Source organism: Phycodurus eques, chromosome 2 (genome assembly GCF_024500275.1).
Source record: "Phycodurus eques isolate BA_2022a chromosome 2, UOR_Pequ_1.1, whole genome shotgun sequence".
Lineage (NCBI taxonomy): Eukaryota > Metazoa > Chordata > Actinopteri > Syngnathiformes > Syngnathidae > Phycodurus > Phycodurus eques.
This window is the reverse complement of record NC_084526.1, coordinates 9,316,599-9,339,927: the sequence shown is the minus strand read 5'-3', so window position 1 is coordinate 9,339,927 and position 23,329 is coordinate 9,316,599. Positions and strand designations below refer to the sequence as shown.

The 23,329-nt window shown below is 41.4% G+C and overlaps 1 protein-coding gene across 1 annotated transcript; it reads right to left on the bottom strand.

Moving 5' to 3' along the window:
- Nucleotides 1-1,215: 1,215 nt before the first annotated feature.
- cstf3 (cleavage stimulation factor, 3' pre-RNA, subunit 3) lies at nt 1,216-23,014 on the bottom strand. Its single transcript, XM_061666155.1, has 20 exons — nt 22,829-23,014; nt 22,153-22,266; nt 21,909-22,004; nt 17,402-17,434; nt 16,873-16,970; nt 16,732-16,798; nt 15,043-15,077; nt 14,841-14,967; nt 14,686-14,763; nt 14,423-14,585; nt 14,227-14,336; nt 12,108-12,224; nt 11,793-12,011; nt 11,606-11,708; nt 10,988-11,057; nt 10,701-10,896; nt 4,157-4,307; nt 3,983-4,077; nt 3,835-3,895; nt 1,216-1,747 (listed from the first exon to the last, which is right to left on the bottom strand). Exons 1-20 carry the CDS (start codon nt 22,853-22,855, stop codon nt 1,548-1,550), a joined length of 2,160 nt encoding a protein of 719 aa, XP_061522139.1. The 5' UTR covers nt 22,856-23,014; the 3' UTR covers nt 1,216-1,547.
- Between the last annotated feature and the right edge of the window lie 315 nt (nt 23,015-23,329).

Genomic DNA, 23,329 nt, shown 5'->3' with positions numbered 1-23,329 from the left:
TGGGATGAATATGCCTGCATATTTGTACAGTTGTGCTCATAAGTTTACATACCCAGGCAGAATTTGTGAAATTATTATTTTTTTTAATACGACTGATGACTGAACAACCGATTAATTTCTTTATGGTTATGTCTCATGATAATGCTTTTCTGAAATCCTTGACAGTTTAAATTGAATCCCATTAAAATAAAATGTGTTTCGCCTGGTCCTTCATGTGTTCTTTAAAGAATTGTATCCATCTTACAAATTCTGCCTGGGTAATCAAACATATGAGCACAACTGAGTGTTTTCCATCCGTCCATTTTCTGTACCGCTTTATCCTCACAAGGGTTGTGGGCGTGTTGGAGCCTATCCCAGCTATCTCCGGGCGAGAGGCCAGGTACACCCTCAACTTGTTGCCAGCCAATCGCAGGTGTGTTTTCTCAGTTACTAAATAAAAGTAGGGCTGTGAATGTCAAAATAAGAGCACGAAAATAAAAATAAAAAAGTATTACGTGTTCAAATAAAGTGCTTAACTTCAGAATAATTATTTTTTAAAATGACAAAATACAGACTATATTTCATGTTTTTATCATATGGGTAGAAGCAAAATCATGCATTGTAAGAATGCATTATACATAGGTAGAGGGGTTTTCCAGAATTTTGTTGTCAAGTTTGGTGGTGGGTATCATACATGGGTGCACATTATACACGATAAATTATGGTATATAACCTAGAATGTGTGACTGAATGGTTACATACAATGCTCTGCAATTTGTAGGTGACCAATCGAGGGTGTACCCTACCTCTCTCACAGAAAGTCAGCTGCGATTGGCTCCAGCTCACCTGTGACTCTAATAACAGAAACTGGATGGAATGATGGATAGAAGGAAAAAGAATGATTCAACGGCTGCGTGTTCACATTTCTGTGGCCATAGTTCCAAAAGATGTCAAATACTGCCCCCTATTGTGCATGTCGAGCGTGAAACGTCTGGATGGTTGGTTGTATTGCTCAATTAAGAAGAGTGGGGAAACCATTCTATTAGGGGCCATTTCAGTTTTTATTGAGTCCTCTGAGGGCCATACAACTAATTATGCAATTTATTATCAGCATTTGTGGGTTAACTGCTTTTGGCTTTGTATAATATTTTCACTGTGTTTTATATTTCTCACTTGAGGTTGAAAAGTATCTGATTTTAGAGTTACAAGGCTGAACAATGAGACAAAGACACATGATGGACTTAATGTACACTTTTATTGAAAGGGATCGTCTCCTCCACTTATCTAAAAATATTTGCCACCACTGGAACATAACAAGGCCAAAAACTGAACTGTTTGCCACAACCGATGGTTGAATTAAAAACTTTGTACAGGATCAGTCAGTCTTTCAACATAAAAACACAAGGACACTCAGGCTTAGCGTGTGCGTGTGTGTGCGTGTGTATGTGCTGTGTGAGTCTGCTGTACAGAGGTCAAATTCTGTCAGTCCAAAACTCTCCAAAAACAAACATAATACCTCCTTTGGCCGCTTGTTACATTCTTGTAAGGTTCACGCTGTAATGGTCGCTCTATCGAATCCTCTTCTGCTGGCGAGCGCGGTAGATGTCATGGACGGGCGGCGCCACCGCTCCTTTGTCGTCTTCCTCGTCCGAGTCTGCGTTGGGCCTCTTGAGTGACTTGGTGGCAGCGTGGTTCTCCACAGCACCATTGCCCTCGCCGCCACCATCGGGCAGTCTGCCAGTGATGAGCTCCACAGCAGCTTCGACAGCTTTTTGTTTGAAGGGGGGGAATAATAAGTATAGAGTAAAGCCCTGCATATTTGCGATTCCTCATTTGCCAATTAACCTATGAAGTAGTACTTTGGTGCGATCTCGTGAAATATTGTATGTAAAAATGTATGTATTGTATCATGTAAATGTTTGTAATATAACTACAACTGTTATTTTTAATTCCCTGATGGTGTTTTTTCATCTGCATTTGAGATGTCCTGTTTTGTTGGCGGTCCTTGGATGCACCTCGTGCAGTCAAAATGAAATTTAAAAGTATATTTTTTCTCCTCTTCCGATGCACCTACTACTAGTAGCTGGTGTAATCTACTTTGCAGTTATTTATTATTGTGTGCAAATGCCATACATTTTGTGTTAAACTAGTGCAAATATTTTTTTTCCCATGTGAGATGTCCTGTCAGTTTATGCTAGCGTGTTGCTTAGGCTAGTATGCTAACGAATGTGGTGGAGGTGGTTTGTTTGTGTGGAACAATTAAACGACTGAATACAGTTGTTCATGTAACATGGTTGCATAATTGTGTACATGCTGGGGGCATAGTGGTGACGCTTTGCGGTTTGTGTTTTTACAGAGCAAAAAAACAGACCACAGTAAATAAATACATTTCAACACATTACAATTCACACGGCATACCAGCCCCCGTTTTACATGCTCTGCCTCCATCTTGTGGCATGTATAGACATTTACAACCCCCTTTTCGGGACTGTGTCAATTATTTGCGGATTTTAACTATTTGCCCAAGAGGCTCAGTCCCTATCCTCCGCCAATAGCATTGTGTCCTCCATGCCAAAGAGTAAAAAGACCATCTGGATTGTTATCAGTTCAAAATCGAGCATCTGTGATGGTATTGGGGAGTAGTTAATTTACACATCTGTGAAGGCACCATTAATGCTCAAAGGTACATACAGGTTTTGGAGCAACATATGCTGCCATCGAAGCAAAGTCTTCTTCGGGGACGTGCCTGCTTATTCCAGCAATACAATGCCAAGCCACATTGTGCATGTGTTACAACGGCGTGACTTCGTAGTAAAAGAGTGTGAGTACTAGACATACAGATCTTTCTTCAATTAAAAATATGTGGAACATTCTGAAGCACAAAATACGACAGCAAGTAAAGTTCAAGCATCAAGCAAGAATGGGAAAGATTTCCACCTAAAAAGCTTCAACAATTCAGTGTCCTCAGGTCCCAAATGCTCGAGTGTTGTTAAAAGGAAAGGTGATGTCACACAGTGGTAAACATGCCCCTGTCTAGCTTTTTTGGAACATGTTGCAGGCATCAAATTCAAAATGAGCGAATATTTGCAAAAAACAAAGCTAATCAGTTTGAACATTAAATATCTTTGTAGTGTATTCAATTGAACAAAGAAAGGTTGAAAATATGTTTGACAACGTCCCATTTACATTGTAATTTGGGGTTTGTATTATACACTCGTTAGCTACAGTATAAGTGCACAAGCTAACACGAGAGCTGTGTCCAAAATTGTGCCTTTGGCCTCTAATGTCAAAAGGCATAGTCGTAGAAAACCATAATGTATCACCTAAACGATTGATAACACTAGAAAGTGAACCCCACATATTTGCGGCTTGGCATTCGCAAATTCGCTAATTTATTGTTAGGGAAGCTATGTTCTGATAGTCACTAAAAAACTAAACTACAGTATTTGCTGCTTTTGTGCTCAGGCCAAACCCAAGTCTAATATACAATGTTGCTTTGGCGCAATCTTGGGGCCATGTTGGAGAGAGGAGAGGTGCTTCCTTCGTTAGCCTTTAGCCTTGTCTAATAGAAAAGTGTTTTGCCACCATCTTGTAGCATCTATAGGAAATTACAAAGCTTTTTGGGTGCCAGAGCTCAGCCCCTATCCCCCGAAATGTATAGTTAGATAAAGAGAGAGAGAGAGAGAGAGAGAGAGAGAGAGAGACAGACAGACAGAGAGAGAGAGACAGACAGACAGACAGACAGACAGACAGACAGACAGACAGATAGATAGATAGATAGATAGATAGATAGATAGATAGATAGATAGATAGATAGATAGATAGATAGATAGATAGATAGATAAAACAACTTACTCTCAGGAAGTGTGGATCTCCTGAAGGTCTCAATGAGCTCATCCACTTGAACAAAAGGACCCTACACAGTAGACAACAACACATGCTTTAAACATATACCCACACAAAAGAAAACAGTAGACCACTATGGACGTTCAGTATTACTGACGGTGAAACACGTGGGTGGGGGGAGCAGCTTCATTAGGAGGACGGCCACTGGGGGGACAGGGAACACTCCACCGGGGACAGGGTGCAGGCCTGGAGCTGCGGACACAAGCGAGTCGATTGTGAACACAAGACATCAGAACTGTCGCGGTTCAAGAGTTAAATGAGGACTATGTACCGGCCAGGTGGCGCGGCTGAAAAGGGATCATCTGATTGGTGTCTGGCTTGGGGTACTCTGGTTTTCTGTCCATTTCATCCTTCAGCATGGGCGCAGAGGGCGCCGCCACAGCCTCAGGAAGCAGAGCTGCTAATTTGGTACGAGACACATCCTACAAACACAATTCATTAGCAGAGTAAGACACAGGTTGCAAACTCAAGGCCCACAGGCCAGATCTGGCCATCAAGGTCATTACATGAGGCCTGCGAGTAGGTGCCACAATTTTTTGCTGACATCTATTAAAAACCAGCCAAACAAAAATTATAATGAAATGCACACACAAGTTCAACATAAAATAAGAACATAAAGTACAAAGGGTGTGGTGGATCTATACATTACAGAGGCAGCAGTGGTTTCTACATAAATTGCACACAAAATACGGGAGATGATAGCACCTGTGAAGTACTGTTACACGTATGTAGAATAGACGGAATATAACAGTATACACACACACACATCATTTGTACTGTAGCATATACGGGATTCATTTACATTATTGCAATGATAAGTATTCATTCCATGTATTGCTATAACATCATAGTTGTTGTTATCGTATGGAATATTTCCCAAGAGGAACATACGACGTACGAAACGTAAACAAGCAGTGGAGCTAAGCTTCTGGCTCGCCATATGCTTTTGGCAGAATGTCACTGTCATTACAACATGACAGAAATAATGGGTGCTAACTTACTGTAATTAACTTTACTGTACTTTAATTATTTCACACACACCGAAACTTAGGAGCAAGATACGACATAACGCCGGCATGTTTACGTACAACCGTTAGTGCTGGCACTAGCTTGCTTGGCAACATAACGTCTTGTTGGCTGCTTGTGAGCCGTATCTAGGGTTGGGCATCGTTTGAATTTGAGCGATTCCGGTTCCTTAGTTCGATTCCGGTTCCAAACAATTCTCGATTCCAATTCTTTTAGGGGTCTGGGTCAAAAAGGTTTGCATGGTTTAAATAAAGGGTATCAAAATTATGAACATCCATTTTCTTAGCAGCCCGCAGCATAGACGAAAATGAACATTCGACTCGAGGTTCTTTATAACCAGTATCAATATCAAACCTATGAACTAAAAGGCAATGGGTATGGAACTAACACAATTGACTTAATATTCATTCATTCATGTTTCAGCTAAAAGTTAAATATAGCATTGTTAAAATAGTTATTTTAACTGCTTTATTTTATTGTTTCACTCAACCAGTTGACTGAGAGTTGACTTCACTGACAGCAATAGTTATTTTAACAATGCTATATAGTTGCCCCTGTATGCTGTTTCATCGCGTCAAATGGTTTATATATGTTAAAACTATAATGGTTTATATAGTTTTAACTTGACTTCTTGTTTCAAGTTTGTAGCCTTTTATTTTAAAGGGTACGCACCAGAACTCAGCATTTTGGCACAAAAAGTAACGTCACACGGCACTGGTGATTTTTTAATGGATGGAACCAAATGCTCTAAAACGCTGATTCCTTTCCCTACCCACCGATGAGGAAAAAGGTTAGTGATCTTATGACAAGTGTTGCACTGAGGTGACTGGTCATCCATTTGAACAAAGTTAAGACACACTTTTGTTTGCCGCCGCTGCCATTGGGCACAAGCGCGTCATCGTGCCCGTTCTACATTGGTTTACGCCACTACTTCTTCGCGGCTGGAGGACTAGGCATCGAAACTGGGAACTGACATTTTTTAATTTGAACAGTTCCAATTGGTTCTCGATTCACGATACCCAAACCTAAATGCCACACTCGTTAACTCATTTGAAATGACATTACACGATTGTATCAGTGTAGCGTGTAATAATAATTTTTAAAAGCACAGCAAAAACGCAACTTCCAGTGGCATTTAAACAGCCTCTGCCAAGCTTTACAGATAGAGTTAAAGCAATAACAAATGCCAGTAGTGTTTTTATAGCATAATAATTCACACTACTGAAGCTGTTGCACTTGTCTGCACCAAAGCCATGCGAATGCACCACTACACCATCAGTGACTGATTGAATTCCTAAAGATGTTGTTCCCGTTTAAATGTCATGATCAGTTCCTTTTTACACAAGATACGTTTGTTTAGCATTTTGTTCCCTTATTGTACCCAATGTGATCCAAACCGTGAACTAAAAACCAAAGTATGCACCACACCATTATCATACATCTATGTCAGGGGTCACCAACCTTTTTTAAACTCAGAGCTCCTTCTTGGGTACTTATTAATCTGAAGGGCTACCTGTTTGATACACACTTCTGAAATAACAAATTTTCTCCAATTACCTTTAACTATATGGTACTAGCGGCACGGTGGACGACTGGTTAGAGCGTCTGTCTCACAGTTCTGAGGACCTGGGTTCAATCCCCGGTCCTCGCCTGTGTGGAGTTTGCATGTTCTCCCCGTGCCTGCGTGGGTTCTCTCCGGGCACTCCGGTTTCCTCCCAAATCCCAAAAACATGCAGGGTAGGTTAATTGAAGACTATAAATTGCCCGTAGGTGTGAATGTGAGTGTGGATGGTTGTTTGTTTGTATGTATGTGCCCTGCGATTGGCTGGCAACCAGTTCAGGGTGTACCCCGCCTCCTGTCCGAAGATAGCTGGGATAGGCTCCAGCACTCCCGCGACCCTTGTGAGGATAAGCGGCTCAGAAAATGGATGGATGGATGGATATATGGTACTATTAATAATAACGATATTCATCTATGTGAAGAGGACTGAAGACGAGGGCTAAATGATATTTTGTTTGAGCATTGTCATTGCGACGTACATGTCCGCAATAGTTACATCCCAAGGTCTGCTGCGATGTTAGTGTACTGTAATTTTCAGTCAATCAACTGGCATATTAAAAGTGACCATGAGAGGGACCTGTTTGGACATGCTCAAAAGATTGTACGTCTGGCTGCATTTCCTATTTCCCTCTTCAGAATGAAATTAAGCAGGCACGAGGCAGCTGCGTGAGTGCGCGAGGTAAGTTCAGGGACACTCAATAAATGGGAGTGAATGTTTTCTTTTTTAATACAGTACATAATTGTAAAAATGCATTACTCAGAATGCTTTAGTTAAAACACTACGATCACACTGATAATATGGAGTTTTTTAATATAAGAATAGATAAAATATTTTGTTAATATAGTCAGCCAGTTCTGTCGGTAGAACATGAGCAAAGTTCTGTGGAACAGTGGACCAGCTCTACACTCTTGGCAGGGTCCTCGAGGGTGCATGGGAGTTCTCCCAACCAGTCTACATGTGTTTTATGGACTTGGAGAAAGCGTTCGACCGTGTCCCTCGAGGTGTCCTGTGGGGGGTGCTTCGGGAGTATGGGGTACCGAACCCCCTGATACGGGCTGTTCGGTCCCTGTACGACCGGAGTCAGAGTTTGGTACGGCAGTAAGTCGGACTCGTTTCCGGTGAGGGTTGGACTCCGCCAAGACTGCCCTTTGTCACCGATTCTGTTCATAACTTTTATGGACAGAATTTCAAGGCGCAGCCGAGGCGTAGAAGGGGTCCGGTTTGGTGGCCTCAGTATTGCATCTCTGCTTTTGGTTCTGTTGGCTTCATCAAGCCGTGACCTCCGACTCTCACTGGAGCGGTTCGAAGCTGAGTGTGAAGCTGCTGGGATGAGAATCAGCACCTCCAAATCTGAGACCATGGTTCTCAGTCGGAAAAGGGTGGCGTGCCCTCTCCGGGTCGGGGATGAGATCCTGCCCCAAGTGCAGGAGTTCAAGTATCTTGGGGTCTTGTTCACGAGTGAGGGAAGAATGGAACGGGAGATCGACAGGCGTATCGGTGCAGCGTCTGCAGTGATGCAGACTTTGTATCGGTCCGTTGTGGTGAAGAAGGAGCTAAGCCGAAAGGCGAAGCTCTCGAATTTACCGGTCGATCTACGTTCCTACCGTCACCTATGGTCACAAGCTGTGGGTCGTGATCGAAAGAACAAGATCCCGGATACAAGCGGCCGAAATGGGTTTCCTCCGCAGGTTGTCCGGGCTCTCCCTTAGAGATAGGGTGAGAAGCTCATCATCCAGGAGGATCTCAGAGTAGAGCCGCTGCTCCTCCACATCAAGAGGAGCCAGATGAGGTGGCTGGGACATCTGATTCGGATGCCTTGCGGACGCCTCCCTCGGTGAGGTGTTCCGAGCACGTCCCACCGGGAGGATACCCCGGGGATGACCCAGGACACGCTGGAGAGACTACATCCTTCAGCTGGCCTGGGAACACCTCGGGAACCCCCCCCCCCCCGGAAGAGCTGGATGAAGTGGCTGGGGAGAGGGAAGTCTGGGTGTTCCTGCTAAAGCAACTGCCCCCGCGACCTGACCTCAGGATAAGTGGTAGAAAATGGATGGATGGATGGATAGTCAGCTAGAGCTGTGAGGAATTGAACCAATGTCCTTCCACTATCTTCCCTGTCATATGGTGTTGCATGTTTTTGTTTGCACATTAAAGGTCAGAGGACAAAGATGTTATGGGGTCAGTTAAAATTCATATTTGCATTCTTTATATGTTATGTAATACATGGATGTCACTTCCAGCAAGTTGTCAACTATGGTTTAAGCTAAAAATTAGGTTTTTATTACGCGTATTGAGCACTCCCTGAACATACCCGAAGCTCAAGACACCGGGGTGTGGCAGTAGAAAAGTAGTAGAAAGTCTGTTGGCTTGTCATACAAGCAAAATACAGACAGTACTGAAAAGTACTTCGTGGGTCTTTTTTTCTACTGCCCGGTGCATAATAACCATAATAGAGTCGTAGGTATATACAAGGAAATGCTCGCCGCTTCGCTGCTGCACCGTGGCGGCTACGAGATTTAGTTCTCTTGCTGACGGTTGAGGTAGGAAAACTAGTTGGCACCGCAGCTGGTTTCAGCCTCTGCCTAACTACACCTGTGTATCAAATGCTTTCTGCTAAGTCTTTCTCAAAACACGCCAGTTCGAAGTGATCAGCACAGAGTTTGGAATGCTTGCTAGGCACCCATAGCTGACCACGTTCCTTCCCCTGTCGATTGACTTTCAGTATCCACTGCTCACGTATTCCTTTTTCACTTGGAAAGCCAAAAAAAACTCGCCACTGCTTGTACAACCAAATGCCACACAATAAACCATCGTGACATCGCTAAATCATAAGACAACAAATATACAAAGACGGGAACAACAAGCATAGAACAGTAGCACACACAGGCAAATGAACATGCTGTTTGGCTCGTGTTACGTCACAGCGCCGGATGCAAAAAGCAGAAGGCACATTCTGAATCATATTTATCGATTTAACTGCTGTATAGCTGCTATATTATCACTTCAAAATGGCAGATGTGGGTTCTAAAGGGGTTCTAAAGTTATCAAGAAATTGTTTAACATCTTTGTCCTCTGACCTTTAACGACAAAAGCAATGTGCAAATAATCACGTCTACATCATTCCGAGGAAATCTTAATGTCCCATTATCTGTGACCTATTTTTAGAACAGGCCCCCAGACTAATCATGTGGTCCTTGGGGGCTACCTGGTGCCTGTGGGCTATGTGGTTTCATAGTTATAACTGGTCCCCTGTGGGCAACTATAACTACAATGTGGCCTGGGATGAAGAAGAGTGTGACACTACTGGATTAAGACGTATGGTTTAAGATTTTCATTCATCCAGTGGGACAGCCTGTTGTTTTCACTATTATGATTGGCTCAGACAAGAAGACAAATGTGGCCTCTCACGATGGCACTACAGCAGATTACTCTCATAAAATCTTGTCTTGGTCAAAACAGTGATAACACTACAAGACATATACAGTATTATGATATCACCGCATCCAAACTTCTACGATCATTGGGCTAATCTTGTCAAAATAAACTGTCGGGAGAGGCAGGACCGGGAAACAAGTCAACGCCACCGGATAGAACTGCAACAACAACAAACGCAGCAATGTTTTGTTGAAGAAAAAAATTATAATAATAATAAAAAGGGGGGGGGGGGGGGGGTGTCGTCCCTGGGTGCTCCAGGGAGGACGTTTTGGGCTGTCCATTCTTCAAGGACCGCTTGAGGTAATGTTCATGTACATTTAATACTGCTAACAAGCAGGCAATATAACATTATGTAGATAGCGAGCGCTAGCGCTAACATTTGTAGGTAACCATGCCGACGTTCTGTCGATTCATGCGCTTTTAGTAACTGGTTGGTTTGTGCGTGCGAATAAATGTCGACAACAGCGCGCAAGGGAGATGATGCGCCGTTTCAAGACGCAATCCTATTGGTCGATGTTAAGGTGCTGTGTCAGAGGGTTGCCGTTCATATGTCGAAGATATCCCACAAAAATCAAACATGCTAGACATGTCATTATGGCATCGTGGAGCTACCATATTGGCAAATCATTGATCGTGGGTTATGTCACACTACAAGGGGTTTTGTCATTCCTGACCAGATATGTCGGGCACGATCTGGGCAATCGCCCGCGATAGCAAAGTGAGCCAATAAGGTTGTTAAAATCCTGTAGTCTGGTCCTGTTATTAGGCACCGGTGATGGTCAAAGCACACACCTTGTATCCCAGAGCCTTGAGTTCACTGGCGGAGCAGGGATACAGGTCCATGAACTTGTATCTATCCACGAGCAAGGCCGTCTCTTTGCCCTCGTACTCCTCCTTGAAGGCAGTGAAACGGCGCCGCTCCACCTTCAGAATACTTGCCAAGTCACCGATGTTGCTCTCGAAGGCCAGAAAACGAGACCAGATTTCTCTGAGAGGATGGAGACGCAGTAAAAGCCAATCAAAATGATGCCTGAGAGACCGATTGGTCAATGAGTCAATATAATGAACACTGCAGGTACCCTGATTTCTCTGGTGAGAGGTTCCCTGAGGTAAGGACCCGTTCAAACAGAACCCTGGTGTTGTTATCCTCTGCAGGTAAGTAGAAAGATAAAAATCAATTACATGACTACAGGGAGTGTTTTCTCTACATATTTCAGCTTCCTGGGTGGCAAATGACCCAAAGTATCACTCTCAAACAACACTTTCCTCAATTTTTTATTTCTTCAACGAGTGGCCTCTGCCGTAAGGGACATCGTGCCTCAGTGAATTTACAGCGCCCCCTAGCAGCCTGCACTGCTTCCTAAAAAAAATAAATAGGTAGACCCACTATGTGGCTAGTTACATTTACTATGACTGATACCACCAATTGTCATGTTGCTAATGCAATTGCTAACCATAGCAGTCTCCAAACAAATTGTTCTCTTAAATTTCATTTTAACTATAACATACATTTTTCTGGGTGGGAACAAAAACATGTTAATTATAAATTTTAAAAACATTAAAAATGTTATAATACTAAAAATTACAAATATTAAAATTATCATTTAAAATGGCACCATTGGTGCAAACAAAGTCTTCCCACCAATAGGCACCAGCTACTCACTGCCGTTGATAAAATAAATGAATACAGAACCCACCATTAAGGTGCGAGAGGTAATCGATGTATGCGAGTATGTACTCTGGAATGTCGCCATATTTCTTCAAACCAAGTTCAAAAATCTTAAAGGCCACAGATTTATCCTGTTGGGAAAAAAAGACAAAACATTAGGACGATTTTGTAAGTGTCTTTATCACCTTCTGGGTAACATTACAGGCACGCCTCACCTTGCTGCAGTAGTACTCCATCAGAGCTGCTGTGACGTACACGTGGTGGCGTGTGCGCAGATCCTCGCGGGCCTTTTTGAAAATTATGCGGCCCGATTTGATGCCCTCCGCCCTCCTGGCGAACTTCATGTACTGGATGTACACTAACGTGGGGTCGATGTCCTCGATGGCCAGCAGTTTATTGTAGATGGTGTGCACCTTCTCATGCTTCATACGGCTCTGTAAGGATAGCAAAAAGCAGATAAATATGAAGGATCCACTCCAGTATGTCTCCGATTGTTTTAAAGAGCATTAACAGTTCATCGGGTGACCCACTTCTTCGTAGTCGGCGAATGAGAAGTAAAGAAGCATGTTCTTCTTCAGTAGTGTCCCAATGGCACGCTCATAGATGTTAGCGGCTTCGTCGCTGAATAGCTTGGAGTTATTCATGTCCTGAGATGGACAAAACGCAGCCATTAGTGTTTAGACAAGGCAGTTTGATGATTTCGAAAACACTAGGTACACCTTTACACTTTAGTGTGATCCAAAACAAGAGCTCTATCAAAGTTTCTGCTTTGACTAAGATACAGTAACTACAACCCCAATTCTAATTAAGTTGGGACCTTGTGTTAAACAAATAAAAGCAGGATACAATGATTTGCAAATCACGTTCAACCTATATTTAATTGAATACACTACAAAGACAAGACATTTAATGTTCAAACTGATAAACTTTATTTTTTTTAGCAAATAATCATTAACTTAGAATTTTATGGCTGCAACACGTTCCAAAAAGCTGGGACAGGTGGCAAAAAAGAAAAGTTGAGGAATGCTCATCAAACACCTGTTTGGAACATCCCACAGGTAAATAGGTGGGTGCCATGATTGGGTATAAAAGGAGCGTCCCTGAATTGCTCAGTCATTCACTAGCAAAGATGGGGCGAGGTTCACCTCTTTGGAAACAAGTGCGTGAGAAAATAGTCGAACAGTTTAAGGACAATGTTCCTCAACGTACAATTGCAAGGAATTTAGGGATTTCATCATCTACGCTCCATATCATCATCAAAAGGTTCAGAGAATCTGGAGAGATCACTGCATGTAAGCGGCAAGGCCCAAAACAAACATTGAATGGCCTGTGACCTTAGATCCCTCAGGCGGCACTGCATCAAAAACCGACATCAATGTGTAAACGATATCCCCACATGGGCTCAGGAACACTTGTAAAAGTGTTCTGTAGTCCAACGAGTCAAAAACCGACATCAATGTGTAAAGGATATCATGAGATCAGGAACACTTCAGAAAACCAATGTCAGTAAATACAGTTCGGCGCTACATCCGTAAGTGCAACTTGAAATTCTACTGTGCAAAGCAAAAGCCATTTATCAACAACACCCAGAAACGCCGCCGGCTTCTTTGTGCCCAAGCTCATCTAAGATGGACTGATGCAAAGTGGAAAAGTGTTCTGTGGTCCGACGAGTCCACATTTCAAATTGTTTTTGGAAATTGTGGACGTCGTTTCCTCCGGGCCAAAGGGAAAAAAAACATCCGGAGTCTTATGGACGTAAAGTTCAAACGCCAGCATCTGTGATGGTATGTGGCTGTCTTAGTGCCAATGGCATGAGTAACTTATACATCTGTGAAGGCACCATTAATGCTGAAAGGTACATACAGGTTTTGAAGAAACATATGCTGCCATCCAAGCAACGTCTTTTTCATGGACGCCCCTGCATATTTCAGCAAGACAATGGAAAACTACATTCTGCACGTTTTACAACAGCGCGGCTTCGTAGTAAAAGAGTGCGGGTACTAGACTGGCCTGCCTGCAGTCCAGACCTGTCTCCCATTGAAAATGTGTGCCGCATTATGAAGCGTAAAATACCACAACGGAGACCCCGGACTGTTGAACAGCTGAAGCTGTACATCAAGCAAGAATGGGAAAGAATTCCACCTACAAAGCTTCAACAATTAGTGTCCTCAGTTCCCAAACATTTATTGAATGCTGTTAAAAGAAAAGGTGATGTAACACAGTGGTAAACATGACCCTTTCCCAGCTTTTTTGGAATGTGTTGCAGCCATAAAATTCTAAGTTAATGATTATTTGCTAAAAATAATAAAGTTTATCAGTTTGAACATTAAATATCTTGTCTTTGTTGTGTATTCAACTAAATATAGGTCAAACATGATTTGCAAATCATTGTATTCTGTTTTTATTTATGTTTAACAGAACGTCCCAACTTCACTGCAATTGGGGTTGTAGTAAAGCAGGGTCATAGACATCCATATGTACCAATACGAAGCGTACTGGTCTGTACACAATTAAGAGTACGTGCATTCATCTTCACAGTGTCTTCAGTCTTTGGATTCTGTATGTCATGAAGCTTTGAGGTTGATAAGTCTCAGGCTCTCATCTCATATGTTAATACAGGCGATCACACTAACATAATGAATATCATACCCCTTTCTCTGCCAACAACTTGCTGGACTGCTCCAGGTACTGAGCTGATTCGTACCACACATCAGGATGGTGCCCTAGCACCAGCAGACACTGCTCATAGGCAAACATCACTGCAATGAGACAAAGGAGTCAGAAAACACAATTTCCTGCAGTGCTTACACGCTAATTAGCAGAGTCATACACGACAACATGTCACCTCTCTTTGTGATGAGAGTCTGGTCTTCTGTGCGCAGCGGGTTGCTTTTTTCCCACTGGATGTACTTCTTCCACATGTCCACCTGCTGGGCCTCCTGGGGGGAGTTCTGGGGCGGCACCGACGGTGCGTTCCTGTCCAGCCCTTTCATCACAGTCTCATACTCCTGCCCACACCAGACAACCGCTGATTCAGCAAGACCATCTTGACATTGAAGGAACAAGGTTGTACATTTAAATTTTTTTGCGGGTGCCTGGGTATCTTACCTTCGCTACTCTCCTGGCGTTCATGTAGTCTCTGCTTCGATCTTCAATCATTTTTTTGGCCAAGTGTATATTGATTCCCTGATGTGTTAATTAACCAACCATCAGCATTAATAGTGAAAACATATTGAAGCTGTACAAAAGCTTGATGACCTCACCTCCTCATATTTGCTATAATCTCTCCAAAGTTGCTCTATGTTAATCATGGGATTCACACAGCCCCTCTGGTAGACTCGCCGCACTGCTGTGATCCGCTGGTTCTCTGCATATGAGCCCACAGCCTCACTAGTGGTACATAAAACAACATCAGCATCAATGTTAAGATAACATACAAAGATAACTGGAGAGGAAATCACTCACACTCCCTTGAGGAAGTTGATGTAGTCAACCCAAATCTGTGAAAAGGACCACAAATCATTAGAGAACAGTTGTAAATGTACATTTTAAAATATGTACAGTGCCGTAAAAATGTATTGGCGTTCTCAAATTCTTATATTTTTGCAGTTTCCTCACTTTAAGATCAAACAAATGTAAATAGACAACTATAACTCAAGTGTATTCAAAATGCAGTTTTTAAATGGTGATTTCATTTATTATGGAAAAAAACTATTCAAAGTTACCTGGCCCTGTGTGAAAAAGTAATGGCCCACCAAACCTAATTGATTTGGCCACCCACAGCAGCAACAATTGAAATCAAGCGTTTTCTATAGTTGGCAATGAGTCTTTCAACTCTTTGACATTCTGGCCCACTCTTCCTTGCAGAATTGTTTGAATTCAGCAAACATGGAGAGTTTTCGATCACAAAGGGCCTTTTTAAGGTTATGCCGCTGCCTTTCAGTCGGATTCAAGTCTGGACTTTGATGAGGCCACTCCAAAACCTTAATTTCTTTTTTTTTTAAGCCATTCAGAAGTTGACTTGCTGGTGTGTTTTGGATTGTTGTCCTGCTGCAGAACCCAAGTGCACTTCTGCTTGAGGTCACAAACTGATGGCTGAACATTCTCCTTTAGGATTTTCTGTTAAAGAGCAGATTGGTTCCATCAATCACAGCAATTTGTCCAGGTCCTGAAGAAGCAAAGCAGCCCAAGACCATCACACTACCACCACCACGTTTGACTGTGGAGATGTTATTTTTCTCAAATGCTGTGCAACATTTACACCAGACACACCCATTCCAAAAAGCTCACCTTTCATCTCGTCAGTCCATATAATATTCTCCAAAATGTCTTGGGAATCAGATGTTTTTATTTGCAAAAGTAAGATGAGTCTTAACATTCTTTTTGGTCAGCAGTGGTTCTCCCCTTGGAACTCTGTCATGGATATAATTTTTCCCCCGGTTCTCTTCCTTACTGTTGGGTCATGAACACTGACCTCAACTGAGGCAAGGAAGGCCTGCAATTCTTTAGAAGTTGTCCTGAGTTCCTTTGTGGCCTCCTGGATGAGTCTTGAGGTAATCTTTGTAGGCCGGCCACTCCTGGGAAGGTTCACCACTGTTCCATGCTCTCTCCATGTGAGGATAATGGCTCTCCCTAAGGTTCGCTGGAATCCTAAAGCTTTAGAAATGGCTTTTGTAACCCTTTATAGACTGACAGATGTCAATTACTTTATTTCTTGACTGTTCTACAATTTCTTTGGACCATGCCATTTTTTTGCAGCTTTTTTAGATCTTTTGCCCGACTTGATTTTGTCAGCATAGATTCTGTTTAAGTGAGTTCTTGATTGAACAGGTCTGGAGGTAATCAGGCTTGGGTGTCGTCAGTGAAAATTAACCAAAAATTGTGATTAGCCATAATTAATTCAAGATTTAACAAGGGGAGGTAATTACTTTTTTTTTTTTTTATATAGGGACAGGTAACTGAATAGTTTTTTTTTCCCCTTAATAACTGAAATCACCATTTAAAAACAGCATTTTAAGTTCACTTGGGTTATATTTGTCTGATAGTTACATTTGTTTGATGATATTAAACAATAAAGTGAGGAAACTATGCAAAAGTATAAGAATTTGAGAAGGTGGCCAATAATGTTTTTACAGCACTGTATATTTAATGTACCTGATATGACATAATTTCCATGCCAATTTTATCCAGGGCAAAGTCGTATGCCTGGGCCATCTTCTCCCTGCGGGCAGCAAAATGTGTCTTGAACTCATTGAATATTCATCAGGAAGATTTACAGGAGTCACGCTTACTTACTTGTAGCTTGGGAGCTTTCCTTTGGTCTCTCGCACATACGCGAGGTAACATTTCCACAGGTCGATGTGCAACACTTTCATCAGGCATCTCTGAAACAACTGCAGCAAGAAGATTGCATATTATACATGAGGACTACTTAGAAGTAGAGGTGGCATCAATGTATTTAAGTTTAAAAAGTAAATTTTGAGAACATGATTGGAATTCCGAGCCATTATAAAAAAAATTGTGGGAGGTAATCAACTGTAAAAAATCTCTTAGAATGTGACTCTGGGCTCAACAAACAAAATATAATATAGCAGGCTAGTATGTGGGGAAATTAATACAGAGTGCCAGCCTGCAAGTTTGTGGTTGTTTGTGTTCCCTGAAATGAGTGGAACAAAACAACACTCCTTTCATGTTGCCTTATAATATTTTCAAAGCACACGACACCAGAATATGAAATGAATGCAAAATATATTTCATCCCCAGGAAATCAATAACTTAAATTAAAAAGTGCTAGACTCCATTCCAAATTCATAGGGACACTCACCTTTTCTACCTTGTCATAGTTTTTTGCCTTAACCTGCAAATAAGACAAATATAAATGCAAAATTATTTAAAGAGTAATTTTAAAAAATATTATGGCTTCCAGGAAACATGCATTCATGCAAATTTGGGTAGACAAACACAACTCTGCAAATCAACAAAGTGAAATTCACACAAGAATGACAAATTACTTGCACAAAAGGTTTATTATTATTTTGTGGGGTAGATTGTGCCTCAAAACACTGAAAAATACCAGTTATAGTAAGATGTAAATACAATTTGAAGGAAAGGAGATACAAAGAAAAACTGCCTCTGTGGTGTATATTCTCTTTGCAGACGTTCTTCGAATTAATTTCCTGAGTGACCAATGTGAACATCCTTTGGGACAGACGGTTTTTTGTTCTAATAGCTCTCCAGATAAAAAGGATTCCACTATTCCAGCGCTGTGTGAAAGAGTAAAGAGGAATACAAAAATGATCATTGAAATAAGATAAGAGTCCACTGTTTAGGCGTATGTTTTTGTATGAGAAAAACAAGTCAGCCAGTAGAATTGAGACTTTTATTTTTATGAAGCAAAACCAAGCTAAACTTGCATGACAGCTACGGGAGCACATGAAGTCATAGGACCGAAACCTTTTTTTCCATAAGACCTGTTCACTCATGTTCCTCTGAAACAGATTCACTAAACACCTGTTTTGTTGAGGCAAATCTTGGTAGTTGCACCCCTTAAAAATGTCATCAATTACTGTGAGCCTATTTTACATCAACACATTAAGCTCAATAGGAAAATACATCTGAAAGAAATAATGAAAAAACAACTTATTCACTCAGTATCTGAATACTACATCGTTGTACTGTGAAACCCAGTTACCTATGACTGAGTGGGATTCATTTTTTTAATTTAAGCTTCAGTCCTACACACCCTTGTTCAAATGCCAGCATTTTGTGATATAAAAAATAAGACCAAAGACAAACTGCATAACTCAATTGTAAAATATTTTTTGGAGAGGAAGTGAATTGCACAACTATGCACACACTTATAACTGTGATGTGGTTGTGTTCAGAATAGAGGATGATATTCCCAATGGGTCCTGTGGGATGGGAGTGAATGTAACTATGAATCACGGGATTGGGCAGCAGCAGGAACGAAAGTCACCAGGAGTGGGCGGGAACAAAGACAAAAAATAAAAAATAAATAAATGAATGGTGGGCGAAGGGGCGGGAGTGGGATTCTGGAAAATGTTGGTTTGGGATTGGGATAAATCTGTGGGAGGGACCAGGGTTTTCTTTTTTTAAACAATACTCCGGATTGGGATCACACTCTCTGGAGTGGGATAGAGGGGTGAGTTAAAATTACACTCCCTCTAGTTCAGAATTACCCAATCACATTCAAACTCTCCCATGTCAGCCTCGAGTTCAGAATTACCCAATCACATTCAAACTCATGTTAAATGGGAGTCAATAAACTTCCGCCACTATTTAAAGTGCGGTTGATCAACCCGAAATAAATTTCAGCTGTTTTAGTAGGCTTTTTTCCCCTTCTGGAAGAAGCCTTAAGGTTTTGTGCTAACACTGACTGATATTTGAAAACAGACCCACTGTGATACACTCTCGGCATTGTCTTCTTTTGGTGACAAGCAGTTGTGTTTGCACCACACATACCTTTTGGAATTATGGCCCAAAATATTCAACCTCGGTTTTATCAGACCATAATACATTTTCCCACGTGTTTTGGCAATTTTGTTATAGTCCAATCGAATCAAGGTTGCATTTTTTGAGTCATAAAACCAAAGGGTATGTTTGTCCGAAACACGACACTGACCATCACCAAAAGAACACCATACCTACAGTGAAGCATGGTGCTTAGGGGCTATTTTTCTTCAGCTGGAATTGAGGCCTTCAGTTGGAACTCGGGCCTGAGACAAGGTGGAAGACATTCTGAACTGTTCCAAGTAACAGAAACTTAAGGATTCTGCTAGAAAGCAAAAAAATAAAAAAGTCAGGAAAATGCTACAAGAACATCTGAAACGTCCATCCATCCATTTTCAACACCGCTTATCCTGGTTAGGGTCGCGGGACACCGGAGCCTATCCCAGCTGACTTTGGGCGAAAGGCGGACTACGCCCTGAACTGGTCGCCAGTCAGTCGCAGGGCACATATAGACACGGACAACCATTCGCACTCACATTCACACCGTAACTGAGTGGCAACTGAACCCACGCTGCCTGCACCAAAGTCAGGCGAGTGTACCAATACACCATCAGTGACTCATCTGAAACGTATTTGGGGTTAATCAGAGGCACTTGAAATGTTGGCCTGTGTGCTTACTCAATTGAATATGAGTTTGAATGTGATTGTTTTTTTTTTTTTTTCTGAACATAGCAACATCCCAGTTATGAGTATGTGGACACTAGTGCAACCAGATTATTTCAGTTATTTTTAGTACCCGCATCTCTTTTTTTCCCCCCAATGACAAAAAAACTGCCATTTGAACCAGGGTATGTAGACTTTTCAGATCACCTGTGTTACCATTAAGGAGTGGGGAAAAAAATACACATTGTGGCCCCATGTACAATCCAGTAGAAGAGCTACATCAAACTGACAATTGCACTGCATCATGCTAAGTGAGGTTCCTAATATTTGACTCCCACATATGATGTAGTAAAGATATGAGGAAAAGCTTTCATTAAAACAAAATACGCTCCCAGCTCCTAAACCACAATCATAAACATTGTTCAATTATTTGTGTCAGTATTGTGTATATCATTTCATTGGGGAAGTGGCCATAACGTGTGGCCGGTCAATGTGCTTTACCAAATTGATAAATTGTAAATATTCATGCTTTTGAGATCACATGTCTGATGAATGCTCCAAAGTAAATCCAGACTCAGCAACTTTATGATGTACTTCAAGGGGGCTGAAGGGGCTCACTGGCGGTATGCAAGCAACCAATGCTTAGAGAAGCTTAGCCAACCTTAAAAGGTGCAGCGCTGTGCTGACTTTCACTTCATTGCAAACCATGAAAAGGGGAGATCACCTACATTTGACATTCAACTCTTAGTATACACCAGAGGTCAGCAAATGACCAAATACAGGTTCTGGGTAAAGGCAATTAACACTGTGAAGAAATGCTGACTGCAAGTCTTCCAAAGGAGAAAACACTACACCAAGAAACCCAAAATAGCTTTGACACATCGTAAAGACTTCAATCCTGCCTTAGTGCAATCTTGAGCGCCTCAAACCAACCAGCATATACACAGACCTGTCATTCATTGACCGAAACAATAACTATGGATCAATCGCTGATCAAATTGTCCTGATCTAAAGAAAAACACTAAACACAACTGCTGTAGGAGGAAAGCTTGAAGACTACTGTTATGGTGAACGTATATTCTTGACCGCAGCATTAAAGCAACATGAATTGCACTTACTCCTGCTGCCAAACTTAATACCTCCTAAGAAACGTGAGACAACTACCATGCTTTTCTAACCTTGTATTCTTCTTATATAAGCTTAACAAGTAAAATACTTTAAGACAGGGGTGGGGAATCTGCAGCCTGTGGGCTAAGTACCTGTGATAAAAACCACTCAAATATTTAACCTACAAATTCTCATAAAAATAACATTTGTTATAAACTTTGCATGGGCCTGAGACGACTTGAAACTGAAATGGTTCCCTACAGTTGCTTTAAGATTCAAATCAACTTTGCCCAATAATCACCAATATGCGAGAGATTTCCCTCCCCGGGTTCTTTCCGCTACCTGCTTCCTGAGGTCCACTGGATCTTGCTGCAATGATGGTTTAATTTTCCATGATAGTGCACTCCTTTTACATTTGGATGTTACCCACTACATTAGACCTTGCCAAGCAGATTATTAGAGTAAGGAGACTTAAAAGATAGTGTTAACGCCCAGCACAGTTGAATGCTCTTTTTTTTTTAACAAAAAAATGAAGGGGCTTAAAAAGTTCTCTGTTGTTGCTTGCGTTATTTAAAAAAATATATATAGCAAAAACAAAAAATGGTAGACTGGTCCTTTTTCCATTCATTCAGTGGGAAGGTGGTGGGGAATGTAACAAAAGCAGAGTATTTGTTCATCATATTCCAAAAGAAATGACACAGGAGGCAATAAATTGACACAACAAGTGAATAAAAGGCTAATGCACTCCAAATACCATTAAAATTGTTTTAATACTGTTGCAAACCAAACATGCAACAAATGCATTTTACCCCATTTAAAATATGACGAGAAAAATACTAATTAAATCCTGGGAATAAATAAACTCCCATTTTTATGTTTAAAGGCACAATCCTTAATAATCATTGTTAAATATGGACAGATGGCTGTGTATTCTTTGGCAGGGATATCCTTGAACAGAGCTTTCAGCAAGCAGCTCAAATTAAGAATTGTGACTTTAAACCCCATCGACGTAGGAAACAGTGTGAAAAACACATTGTTGATCATGTAAGGAAAAATGGCATGCATACGAATGAAAGGAAAAAATTATTGACCTCAGCTTCAATGAATAGCTTCCAGAATCTGCCAGAACTTGGAAACTGTGTGACAAGTCGCTCATATGTCTTCCTTGCTTTATCAATAGGTTGGTTCTAAAGAGGGAGAATGCATTTACATCCACAAAACGTGAGCAAAAGATAAAGCTTTAAGGCTTTACCAAATGAATACCGCCCACCCCCACTTTTAAGCCCATTATTATTTTAAACCCTCTGCAGTAATGCAACTCTTGAGTCACTAAACCTGTGCTTCTCGAATCAGAATGCTCCAAGCGTCAAGGTCATATGGGTTTTCTTCCAACTTCTTCTCTGCCTTCTTCACCTTCTCCGGGACATACTCTGCTGCTGCTGCCGCCGCCTGCAGTGAGAAGACCATATGCATGAAAATTAATAAATGTTTATACTGCAGAATGGACAAAGTCCAAAACGTGTACAACGCAGACTGTGATGGAGAACGTATCGGAAGGGGCCGTTTTGGTTACATTGAAATTAAACTTTGTTCTGCACGATGTTTGTCCTAAATGAAGCGACAACGCCACTCATTAATTATTATTATTATTTTTTTAAATCGTCTTTCCTGTTACGCTCCTGCGTCTTTCCAAGCCGCATACAAGTGCATTTGCATTTAACAACAAGGATTTCCGTGTAAATATTTCAGTGAAAAGGAGGAGGGAACAATTCAGCCAATCGACACCATACAGACAACGCAACCACGAGCTAGGCATTACAGCGAAAAACGGGCGTTATACTAACATATAGGTATCCGAACGACATTATTGCGGTATACCGGTACATTCTAACATATTTACGACACAATGGATACACTTTGCAAACTACAAATATCACAGCGAGGAAGACTAACACACGCTAGTAGCAGTAGCATTTCACTACGGGGCCTAAGCGACAAAAGCTAACTTTACCTGGTCGGCTGCTGTATCTGTAGACATGGCTGGAAGAGTAATATGGGGTTAGAAAAGTACTACAGTATGATGAATGATTAAATGGCAACGTGGTGGCGAATTTTAAAGCAGCTCTGGAAGACGCATTATCTTCGAGCCGATATATCACGTTGCCCTCAAACAACTCGCTGCTCAGTAACGAGCCGATTTTTTATTTTTTTATTTTTTCAAAATGGCGAGCGACTTGCTTTCCGCTCCGTATCGCGCAAACACAATAAAACTTCCTGCCTCAATCCTTCAAAATAAAACAACACCTTTGTCAAAAACAAATTAACATTCACAAGTTATTTTACACCCTTATTATTGTTATTCCACCAATTTTTGATACTTCACATTTCTCCACTAATTCAAACCATTCTGTATTCGTACTCCACCATTCTTATGACAATTTCAAATCGTTCAGTTCATTCGCAGCATCCTGGGAACATTTTTCCACTTTCCTCAAATTCCACACTTCGAACA

Bases quoted from the DNA above. Each gene is read 5' to 3' on its own strand.
- cstf3 (XM_061666155.1), bottom strand. From the start codon at position 22,855: ATGTCTACAGATACAGCAGCCGACCAG. The intron at 10,897-10,987 runs GTACCTGCAGTG...CCATCCTCTCAG, and splicing joins CTCTCACCAGAGAAATCAGG to AGAAATCTGGTCTCGTTTTC. The intron at 1,748-3,834 runs GTAAGTTGTTTT...TCAAACAAAAAG, and splicing joins GAGATCCACACTTCCTGAGA to CTGTCGAAGCTGCTGTGGAG.